Below are 12438 nucleotides of genomic sequence, written 5' to 3' on the forward strand. Positions count from 1 at the left end.
TACTAGTAGAGAGACGCTGCCAGGTAGAATTAATTCACACATGCAATCGCTCTCACTAATGCATTCATATGAATGTAATCTTTACTGTGCTACTTTATCTGTATCTGATTTAGAATGAGTCGTTATGTTTCTCACAGGTTTCTGCTCGAAGACAAAAGAACTGCTAAAAATGAGCTGTTATAGGAGCAATAGCCATGTGGGCAGCGCTGTGTCATATGCCATAGCTGTGCACAAGGTGTTTGTCACAGCTCCAGACTTATTTATTCATTAATGACATCTTCAGCAACTAGTCGACTTCGACTCGACTTGACTTTCATCACATAAAAGTCGACTTTAAAAAATCTGAAGTCGTTCAACCCCTAATATATATATATATATATTTCATTTTCAGAAAAATAAAATAAAATAAAATCTGAGTGCCAACCTGGGACCTGTCACCTTCCATCCATCATAAGTCTGGTCTGCATAGCCAGAATTTTCTATCAGCCCATCACCATCCTTATCAAATTTCAACTCCACTTCCATAACTGTCTAAATAAGCCAGAACATCAGATATTTGAGTAATGTGTCTTAAAACACTTGGAACTTGACAAGTGCCTTCACATTTGCATATACAGGGGATATAATTTTACACAAAATAATAAAATACAACACAGAAAAACTCACCTGGCATATGGGCCACATGTCCTTCAGATACTGCTCATCCTGTGTCAGGTAATAGTCTCGGTACACCTGCAGCACAAACTTCAAGTTCAGATCCTTCCAGTCAGCTGTATCATGGATCAAATATGCATTGGCACGAACCCATGGCTCATCATCTGTTTGAAATCAAAGAGTAGGTTTTATTGACATATTAACAGAATGAGGTTTGAATCAGTTTGAAAAAAACAAAGAGATATGGTCGCAACGATTTAACCATTCAAATGTGCTTCTCATAATTTCACATTATGCTAAAATCTCATTTTCTTCCACAAGAAAAAATATGGGGTTCAAGATGATGACAATTTCCATTTTAGGTGAACTCTCTTTCTATATTTGGAACATGTGGCATGCGTCATGGTATCCTATTATGCACAACTCACCAGGGTCTCCAATGTCGTGAGGTACAACGCCCCGGGTCTTGACTGGTGAGTATCGGCCATTCATTAGATTTAACCTCTCTGTAGGGTCATGCTGAACCACACTACCAGCTGAATATAAAAGAGAGAGAGAGAGAGAGAAAAAAGAAAAAAAAGAGTATAATTAAACAAACAGAGAATGCAAAACAGTATGAGAAAGTATCAGCAAATGAATTTAAAACACAAAATATCAAAAATAAATTATTAGTAATCAATTTAAATACTGTCTTCAATGTTCAATTGGAAGCTTAGCTCACCAATATCATACTGCACACTCAGAGCCAGCTTGGGCCAGAGCATGATGAGAGCGAATGAAGCATAGAAGTGCACGTCATATGTGTTATACATCCTGTACTCCTGACCTGGAGTGAGAGACACAATTTATTTATCACCCGGGATTAAACTTTAATGAACATTTAGAGTATAATGAAATGAGATCTAAAGTGTAATTTTAACCTTAAACTAAAACTCTTAAAATTCATTTTCAGTACTTGAAATAAAACTGAAATTAAACATAATACAAATATTAGAAGAAAAGTGTAAAATAAAACAATTTGAAAATGTTGCCTTGGCAACTAACAGAAATAAACGTCTTTTAGTTTATTTACTAAAATTACTCAAAGTGATATCAAATAAATTAAAACTTTATAGAAATGTAGAAAAACAAAAACGAATAAAAATCACATAACAAAATTACTAAAACAGAAACTAAAATTAAAACTGAAAATAAAAACATAAAAGCTAATTCCAAACATTAATGAACACTATAATAGTATATAAATACTACTCAAATAACACTGATTACTAGAGCAAACAGATTTACTCTCAGTAATGCTCAGTTATAAAACTGAAATTAAATAAAATATAAATATTAGAAGAAGAAATTTTTTTTGAATATGTTGCCTTGGTAGCTAACAGAAATAAACTACTTTTAGTTTAAGTATTAAAATTACAAAGTGATATAAAATAAAATAAAACTTTAAAGAAATAAAAAAAAAGAATAAAAATTACATAACAAAATTGCTAAAACATAAACTAAAATTAAAACATACAAGAAAAATACAAGCTGTAAATAAAAGCTAATTCAAAACATTAATGAACACTATAATAGTATATAAATATAATTTTTCGGCATGTATTTTTAGACATGGTGTGTATATTAATTATATACCCAAATCAAATGTTATAAACCTTTTCTAAATAAATCCTAAACTTAGTTTACATGTTAAGTTAATGTTGAATGTTACCCTCTAGGTAAGCGAATCGGCCATACTCCTTGACAACGTCAGGCTGGGCTGGAAGCCCTCCATCCTCAGGACGAAGCCCACCGCTGATGTCAGCGTCCTCTGGAAGCTCCACCCACACAGTTCCACCATCCACAACGAAGTACAACTCATTAAACAGAGCGGACTTATACCAAGCCGGAAGAGACCTAGAACAACACAGTGTTTAAGTCTACCGGTAGTGAAACATACACAAAATGGACGCTGAAATAAATTAAGTGAACATTTATTTCACACAATAATAATAATATTTAAAAAAACAACAACAACAGAAAATGTGGTTTGTCCAATGACAAAGTTGTCAGTAAATTAAAAAAAAAAAATGACTCAAAGAAATTTGCCAAGCTGGCAATGGATATCGCCAATACTCCTATTCTCAAAATGACCAAATACCAATAGATTAATCAGCCGAGCAACTGAAAAGAATAGCTGCCTTATGTTGAAACAATAGGTGGACACCTAGAATTAGTATGTTGCATGTGACTGGGCCAATACCACTCAAAACACACACAATTCATTCTGTATTTTTGTGTCTATGCACATAATGGATAAATCCATGATGACTCCTGTTCATTTAAATAAGTAGTCGAATCAATTTACAGGAAGGATGACTGCTGGCTTACACAGTCTTTTGGATGAATAACTATGGAGATAGAATTGTTGCATAATTCCAAATAAATTGATTATTACAAATACATGTAAAGAGATTAACAAAAATTAAACACTGACAAATAAATAGAATAAGATACACAAATAAATCTAAGAGATTCACAAACATGAATTAAATTCACAAATAAATAAAATGAGATTTGCAAATAAAAAACATATTCACAAATATCTATTTATGTCACAAACACAACTTTGCCTGGCATTCATTTGTGAATCGCGTCCTGTGCATTTGTAGATTGCTGCACGCATTTGTGGATCACTCCCCGTACATTTGTGAATGGCTTTCTGTGCATTTGTGGATCGCTGCATGCATTTGTGGATTTTGACACATTTCTAGCGTCAAGACGCTGACAACCCACAAATGCATGGACTCCACCCACCGTCTACTCAAGCCAATCAGATAACAGCCACACTTCACTGACCAATCGTAGCATGTTCTCGTTATAACCAATCAATCTCCATAAATAACAGTCACACAAATCAGCCACAGACAACTTGATTAACCTATAGGACAGGCTGTTGTGCCCTCAAGCGTGATATTTTTCATGGGAAAATGACATTTCTTTTTACCCGTCCTGTAGAATCGGCCTCTGCCACTCATCAATGCTCTCCTCCCATTTACTGTAGTGTGTGAGTGCATAGTGAGACAGATACGGGGCAGCATCTCCTTTGGTGCCATAATAACGTGTGTATCTCCTGAAACAAACACCACACAAACAATGTTATTATTTCATAGCATCAAAGGGTATTAATTCATCATTTCAAATACAATTATATAGTCCATAAACAAAACAAAGCATATTTCCAGGACCATTAAGATCTCTATATAACAATTAAGCACATTTCCCCCAATTCCCATTAATGTAACGCAGTAAAGTCTCGTTCTCATTAACGTAATGCAAACTAAAATAATGACATTTTTTAATTAGTATTATTTATGCATCACTGTCTCCTGGATTCTCTGAGATTAAACAAATTAGCATTGCTGCTCTAATAGGAATATGTAAGAGCCACAAACTGTAGCCTTTTAAGATTGTCCTCATGTGTGCTGAACTTTATGACTGTTGATGAATCCCTTCCTTTCACATGGAGCTTGTAAAGAGTACTTTTTATTTATCACAGCCACACCACTTCCTTGAAAAAAATCTTATGAAATTGCATGAAAGCACTGTTTCCTATTGAAACAGGAAGTATGGCAAGGCATATCAAATTGTTTGTCTCTTTTTTAAGCCATTAGTTCTTTTTAAGCCCTTAGTTATTTCAAAATTAAATTTTTTATATATACCAATATCAAAACAACTGTAAAGCAATAATGAATGTATCTGTTAACAGTCATTTTTATCAGCATTTGGGACTATAAAGGGACATACACTACCGTTCAAAAGCTTGGAGTCAAAAAAATGTTGTTCATATTTTTGAAAGAAGTCACTTATGCTGCATTTGAAATGGTAATATAGTGAAATATTATTACAATTTAACATTTTACAATTTTATGTTTTAATATATTTTACAATGTAATTAATTCCTGTGATGGCAAAGCTGAATGTTCAGCAGCCATTACTCCAGTCTTCTGTATCACATGATCCTTCAGAAATCATTCTAATATGCTGATTCTATCAATGTTGAAAACAGGTGTGCTGCTTAATGTTTTTGTAGAAACTTTGATATATTTTTCCATGATTCTTCGATCAACAGAAAGTCCAAAAGAACAGCATTTATCAGAAATAGTATTTAATGCATCCTTGCTGAATAAATGTATTAATTTCTTTAAAAAAGAAAGGAAAACACTTCTGAACAGTAGTGTATATAGATTAAAAGACACAAAAATGTTTTACACACATACTAAAGAAAACAAAGACGAGGGTAACCTGATCCATAATGTGTACAAAGAGAATGAAAAAAGATTAGGCAAAAGAACAAATAAAGACCCGGAGCATATGATGTGTCACCATAATTTGGAGATGTCATCATTGATAATAATTTTTTTAAATTGTTGAAATATTTATACATCATGGTCTAATTCATCTGGATTCACTGAACCGAGACAAATCTCCCCTGCACAACTTTTCATGCTGTTCGCATTAAAAATGAACAACTATTCACTTCTCTGAAAACAGGCCAAAATATTGATGATTCATGTTGCTCTACACAGATTTTTGTCCAATCAAATGCTCTCTAGAATGAGAATGTCCCTCCCACTAACAACCAACCAGCAAGTATCAGATCATGAATCATGACTGTGATGTATTTATAATCTCTATGAAATGAAGGGATTTTTCATTTGTCCTATTCTGCATATTCACATACCTGACATATATTCTCTCTCTGGAACCAAATGTGATTTTAGGCATATCCCAGGCCAAACTGAACTCCACACTGTTGTGATTGTTAGCAGGAACCGAGCAGCTCACAGCCAGAGCTGCCGCCACTTCCTCCCCTTTCTGTGTGGGTGGGCTGGAGTCCTTAGGCGAGTCGAGTCGTCCATCAGTCATGAGGTCACTCCACAGAGCACTACAGGTTCCCTTCGGGCTGAACGCCGTCTGGTGACTGATCTCTTGGCCAGACTAAAATAAAGTGAAACTTTAAATAAAGAGAGGAAGAACAACAGATCTGTCTCAAGACCTAGTGAGCTGTCCACCTAGACAGATTTTAAGGAATAATTCACAAAAAAATAATTCCATTGTCATCACTTAGCTACTCACCCTTATGTCATTCCAAACCTGTATGACATTCTTTCTTCAGTGGAACATAAAAGTAGATTATCTGAAGAATGTTTTAGCCATTTTTGTCCATAAAATTTAAGTCAGTGGGGTCCAAAACAACACTGAATTCATCGAGATATCTTTTCCACAGACAAAAGAAATACATTTTGGATCTTTAATCAACAGTTTAAGCTGTCTTTAAAGTCTTGTTTCTCAATAAAATATTTGAGAAGCACTTGTATGCTTTACATGATATTAGCTGTTTCTTTCCATAGATTATTGTGGCGAACCACATCAGTCAGTCACCCTTATAATGCTCTTATTTGCACAGAGAAACAGGAGCTCTCACAGTACAGCCGTGTGATGGTGGAACCTGTTAGGCTGAGTGGTTTTGTCAGTGCAGTGTGCACTCCTCCTGACAGAGGAGTTGTTTTCATGTATTTACTACAGGCAAAACCTGCTGCTTCAACATTTACATTACCTTTTCTCTTGCAGCTATGCACAGAGTGTAAGGGTTGACAGGCGTCTGGTGATGTAGTAACACCCCAGACACAGATTCTCCGTCTTTTTCAAGGTGAAATGGTTCATTCCAGTGGCCCCCACTCTTATCGTCTTTATGGCCCGACCCATTAATCATCGTGAACATGATGGAAATATCAAGTGCATAATCATTCTTATTCTCAATGTCCCACACAAACACAGCCACTGGAAGACTGGAGTCCTGAAAAAATAGAAAAAGATTAGTTTTGAAACTGCAAGTTTGGTGGATTAAAAATATACATACAGGTACACTACTGTTCAAAAGTGGTGAGATTATGTTAAGGAGATTTTTTTTAAAGGAGTCTCTTAAAGGGGTCATATGATGTTGCTAAAAAGAACATTATTTTGTGTATTTGGTGTAATGAAATGTGTTTATGCGGTTTAAGGTAAAAAAAAAAACATTATTGTTTCTCCTCTATCCCCCGCCTTTCTAAAAACGTGTCGATTTTTACAAAGCTCATCGGTCTGAAAAGCAAGGTGTGCTCTGATTGGCCAGTTATCCAGTGCGTTGTGATTGGCCAAATACCTCAAGCGTGTGACGGAAATGTTACGCCCTTTACCATATTGTGATGCCGTCTCCCGGAGCGACGACACAAAAACATTAAAACCCATTATAACAAGGCATTTGTTGCATCCAGTGGGGACATAATTACGGATTATAATGACTTATACTGTCTTTTTACGCGTTGCGTTGCATCGCGCCGCGTAAACATAAACCCATGTCTGCATTTGTGATCAGAGAAATGACAAACAACAAGCCCTACTCTACACTGCTCAAAACTCACGTTTGAATCATCAGTGGCAAACTCTTTAAATATAAAAACGTACTTACAGTCTGTGAGTCAGAACAGCCGGCATTGTAGTCTACTCTCTAAGGATCAGGAAACAGTCCTCCATAAATTGCGCTGCTCACATCTGAATATTTGGGTTGAACTGTTCAGGAACAGTGTTGTAAATACAACTTAACCACTGATTTCTAGTCGTGTCCTCTTTTGGAAGACCAAACAAAGTAGTTTCGCTTTCACAACGAAAAACACAGCGGCCTAGCGAAGATTGATACAGTAAAAACAGTAATATTTTGAAATATTGTTACAATTTGAAATAACTTATCACTGCTTTAATATATATATGTGATGGCAAAGTCAGCTTGTCACCTTGTAGTCATGAGGAATGACAGGTGACACCTGCCTACAGGTGAGAGTGACATTCTGGCCAGGCAGGTGGTAGACGGTCCAGGCTCGTGGGTACAGAGCATGGTAAAAGGCGTATTCACCACAATAACCCCAGTTCCAACCCTGAAGAGTCGGGGGGCGATCCATAGACAACACCTGCTGATAAACTGTCTGACCCCCCCTGCACAGACACACTGTAAACTAGGAGATAGAGGGGGTTAAAATAGACTTAAAACTAGGTGGAGGAGAGATCTGAACACCTGCATATATAACAACACACACTTGCCCGTAACGGTGTTAACCCTGAAGAGTCGGGGGTCGATCCATAGACAACACCTGCTGATAAACTGTCTGACCCCCCCTGCACAGACACACTGTAAACTAGGAGATAGAGGGGGTTAAAATAGACTTAAAACTAGGTGGAGGAGAGATCTGAACACCTGCATATATAACAACACACACTTGCCCGTAACGGTGTTATACATACCAACACACTAACTGAGTTACTAATTTGTCAAAGTGAGTCACAAAGATACTAAACACTACCGGTCAAATGTTTGGGGTTGGTAAGATTTTCTAAATGGTCTCACAAAGGCTGCATTTATTTGATTTAAAAAAAGTACAGTAAAAACTGTAATATTGTGAAATATTACTACAATTTAAACAAGTGTTTTGTATTTTAATATATTTATAAAATGTAATTTATTCCTGTGATCGCAAAGCTGAATTTTCAGCAGCCATTACTCCAGTCTTCAGTGTCACATGATCCTTCAGAAATCATTCTAATATGCTGATTTGGTGCTCAAAAACATTATTATTAATGTTGAAAACAGTTGTGCTGCTTAATATTTTGGTGGAAATCGTGATACATATTTATATTATTTAATTAGATTAGATAATTTTAGATTATTTGTTGAATAGAAAGTTCAAAAGAATTTAATGTGACCTTGCTAAATAAAAGTAATAATTTATTTAAGAAAACAAATCTTACTGACCCAAACTTTTTGACCAGTAGTATGGATTTGTTTAAGGTATTTTATTGGATCACACCAGTTCTTTACCTGGTTAGCAATAACGGTTTTGTAGTGGTACATTCCAGGATTTAGTTGCCACCGGCAGAAATCGCCCCTCCATCCACGCGTGATACTGCCTCCACCAATGCCACCAAGAGGAGCACCTGCACAAAATGTGTCCTCTGTCACACTGGGTCATTTTAAGAGTTCTGTTGTTGCTTTGATGTTTCTGTTTGTCTTTGCACTTACCATAAATCTGTCTTAGTGGTAAAGCCCGAAACATATCAATAAAAGGAGCCTTCTTCTCAACCTGGGTCTTTCTGTACCACCATCTCAGATACCTGCTCAGACAAAGCAAGGAGGAATTCACTAAACTGACCTTTTTCTCGGTCATACACAGATACGGTCATTCACACATCTGTCTGAAAAGTGCATCTTTGATCTCTCCCAACTTGCTGATTGATTGATTATTTTATTTATATATTTATTATTAGTTCTTTCTTTCTTTCTTTCATTTATGTTTTATTTATGACCTGGGTTTTTTTTTCTGACATGTTGTTATGGATTGATCACTTGGCAAGTTGTTTACTTTGTATTAAAGGAAAATTAATAAAACAATTATTACAAAAATATAATATTTTTTCACATTAAAAAAGTGCAACGTTCACCTACTATGGAGGGTTTCAATGCATGACTGCATATAGATGCTAGTCATGGTTCTATGCTGTATGCTAGCGAGTAATCAGTCAAGTGTGGTGAAGGTTGAGCAACATGAATACAGTATTCACATACACACCAGAGGACTGATTGTGTAAATGGGAACGTACAATAAAGATTTATAAAGCTCATGACAGTTGTTGTGTCAATCATTAATGTGAAATAAAACAGCACACAGGGTCAATATTGACTGATATCGACACTGATTAACCAGCCTCAGCGGATAAATTCCATGCAGCTGAAGTGTTATGTTGGAGATAAATTAATAGTTAATTAATAAATAATTACAACAACAAAATCCAGAATTTAAACCCAGGCCAACAGCCATCAAGCTGTTTATATATTATAGCAGGAACATCCAAAGGTCCATACAAAGGAAGAAAGTTCATTGAAATGTATTAGTTATTGTGTAACAGTCTAACTAGTTAGAGAGGAAAAACAGCCCCACCTGATCCAGGTAAATACACTTGCTACACAAGCCTGCAACGTGCCTGCAGGTAACCCACAAATGATCCATGTGCTCAGATTTCTAGTTTAACTAGTATGTGAGATGCTGTAAACACAATGAGCTGTCCTTTTTTATGAAGATGTTATCAGTAACCATGAAACACTGGTTGACTAAATGATGCTGCTAAGAACCAAGCGGAGAAGGGTTTAGCAGAAGAAGGGAATGAAGACATGTCCGTCTGAGGTCAAAATATAACCACTGAACAATATTTCCTGTTCTTGTTTCAACCATACATTGGTAAAGAGCCACTGAGATGTGCAAAATGGTCTATTTCGGCAGCTTTTGATGTGAACAAATTCTATTCTTTAGTAACTGCGTTTGCTGTAGATGACGTGAGGACTAATAAATGAATGACCAAGTGAATCTGGGGCTCTTCTATTGAAATATGATTTGTTAAACATACCTGACCCCTAAAGAAACATGCTCGATCATGTTGGACAATGAGACATCTCTGGCTTGAAATGGTTTCCGCTTCTCTTTGAACTCGTGTGCCAGACATATCCGCCAGCCATCCTTGGGGACACCAAATCCTGTTTCTGTAGACACATACCGGCTCATCAGCTCAGCCAGAGACGTGCTGTCATTTAAATCCATAGTAGAGCTGTTGGATCACCAGTCCAAACCAAAACTGTAAGAATCGGCTCCCTAAATCCTCTGAAAATAGACAAAATAGAAAAATAAAGTGTTAATGCATATAGGATATTTCCTTTGTTTTAAGGCTAAATCAACAGATCACCTTAATGACACATGGTTTGAAAAATGACATCTTGCCTACTGTGTTGTGCAAGTAAGAGTTGAGATCACATGTCTGATCTGCATGCATGGGCAGGTAATCTACATACGAACGCAAAGTTCACCTGTCACCAGGGTGACGGAGCGGCAGAGTTCAGTTGCCAGAAACAACCACGGGCTGGAGATGTAGCCTGATCCTTTTCCCTTTAATTAAATAACAATAGCTTGCCCTTTCCTTCATTTCACCCCTGGTCCAGGCAAATCGAACCTATCATTTTTCTGTATGGTAGAATTCATTTGGCCAAACAAATAAGATATCTGTACATCCCCAGCCTATCCCACATCAAGACATTTTTGACTGCACTTAATCTACTGCACTGAAATTCAATGTATTTGCACTGAAATAAAACAACAGAATAATAATAATAAAAATTATTTAAATTAACAACAACAAAAATATATTTGCCCCTGTCGAATACGAAATCCATGATTTCCTCCTTATTTTGTAACCCTGTTTCCATTCTGGTGTAGTTTTCGGTTTCCAATCCATTTGTTTTCATATAATATTTTATTTACAAATTTAAATATAAATTTTAAAAAGATTTTATGCATAAATTACACAAATTATGGTTTTAAACTTCATTTAGACATGTCCCAAACACTGATCAGTGCTGCAAAAAATGTAAACTCACATACAGCTCATTAATAATAATAATAATTCTATAGAAATTAATAAGCCTAACTTCTCAGACAGACGACCATCATGTTAAAAGTCAAACACGTTTGCTGTCCTTTTGCCTTAAATAAGTAATACTTCATATTCTGCCCTATTTTGAAAAATACAGCACCATTACAGAATCACGCTTCGGTAAGACATATCTAATGAAAGACATGATGTAATAATGTCCAATATGCGTTTACACCCTTTCTCATCGCCACACTCTAAACGTCTGGCTACTTATGTCATTGCTTATGTCTATGCATCCACGCAGTCCATCAGAGGAGTGTCAATCTCTCTTACCCTTGCCTCCACCCTGGGCCTGGGGTCTGTGTGTCAGTGGCGAGAGATGCACTTGTTTTGACGCTCTACAGCATGACTGTCAGCAGAGCCATCCGGTGTCCCTGTGCGCGCTGATCCACCTTGTTGCGGTTGGATCTTGGGAAATTTTTTCAAAGTGAACAGCAAAAGCTACGTTTTAGAAACGAAAAGCATGTATACAGCATTTATATGTTTCCTTAAGTAAAGAACGCATTTTCTTATGCAGAACAGCACATCGCGATCTCTTAACGATGAACTAGTCGAAGTCAGAGATCAATTTCCCACTGCTGGAGCAGTACTACAGGAGGGCCTTCTGTTGGCTTATACCAATGAGCTCACTCTCGGGGAAGTACCGAACAAAAGAGTGTCGTCATTTCAGTATTTTCCAAAGAAGCACAAACCTTTTTCTGTATCTGTTCTCTCTTATAAGCCACCTCTTGGCTATTTAAACTATTAAACGTTACACTTTCCTTAACTATTTTCTTCAGAGGAAACCGTACCACCCCCGTTGTGATTTTGGATGGGACTCTTTACGTCATATTTGCATCGGCGCTGCGCAACCGATCGGCGTATGACATCAAAGTACCGCGAGAGTGATTGGAGAGCAGACGACTCTTTAAGCTTTTGAATCGCTCTCGCGGTACTTTGATGTCATACGCCGATCGATCTGCGCAGCACCGACGCTTCTCGAGCAAGCCTAATCGTTTTTTCGAATCGGTTCTTTTGAGCAGTTCATGTTAAAGAATTGTTTCAAAAGCGATTCAGTAAATCGGTTTAAGTCGTAATTGTTGCTTACCTGGTATATTACGTGCTTTAGTCTAAACTCTCAAGTAAAGCCATATGTTAAACACATATCGCTGTTTATTATGTTATTAAAATGTTATTATTAACATTTAAAAAAAGATTTGTTAGTCATTGGTTTTAACGATGGCATTTTCAGAATCA

The 12438-nt window shown here is 36.5% G+C and overlaps 1 protein-coding gene across 1 annotated transcript in view; it reads right to left on the minus strand.

Moving 5' to 3' along the window:
- The window catches only part of LOC107749818 (non-lysosomal glucosylceramidase-like), a 14210-nt gene extending 2411 nt beyond the window's left edge, over nt 1–11799 (minus strand). The window contains exons 1-14 of the mRNA XM_016565007.1: nt 11476–11799; nt 10126–10376; nt 8747–8838; nt 8546–8661; nt 7787–7865; nt 7467–7606; nt 6254–6493; nt 5378–5634; nt 3641–3766; nt 2366–2550; nt 1376–1480; nt 1083–1190; nt 667–818; nt 425–531 (exon numbers count right to left, since the gene is read on the minus strand). Of these exons, the coding sequence (XP_016420493.1) occupies nt 425–531; nt 667–818; nt 1083–1190; nt 1376–1480; nt 2366–2550; nt 3641–3766; nt 5378–5634; nt 6254–6493; nt 7467–7606; nt 7787–7865; nt 8546–8661; nt 8747–8838; nt 10126–10316 (1898 nt within the window). The 5' untranslated portion in view covers nt 10317–10376; nt 11476–11799. The remainder of the gene's footprint in view (nt 1–424; nt 532–666; nt 819–1082; nt 1191–1375; nt 1481–2365; nt 2551–3640; nt 3767–5377; nt 5635–6253; nt 6494–7466; nt 7607–7786; nt 7866–8545; nt 8662–8746; nt 8839–10125; nt 10377–11475) is intronic.
- Between the last annotated feature and the right edge of the window lie 639 nt (nt 11800–12438).

The sequence above is a fragment of the Sinocyclocheilus rhinocerous genome, unplaced genomic scaffold, assembly GCF_001515625.1.
Source record: "Sinocyclocheilus rhinocerous isolate Xijiao unplaced genomic scaffold, SAMN03320098_v1.1 scaffold1131, whole genome shotgun sequence".
Taxonomy (NCBI): Eukaryota; Metazoa; Chordata; class Actinopteri; order Cypriniformes; family Cyprinidae; genus Sinocyclocheilus; species Sinocyclocheilus rhinocerous.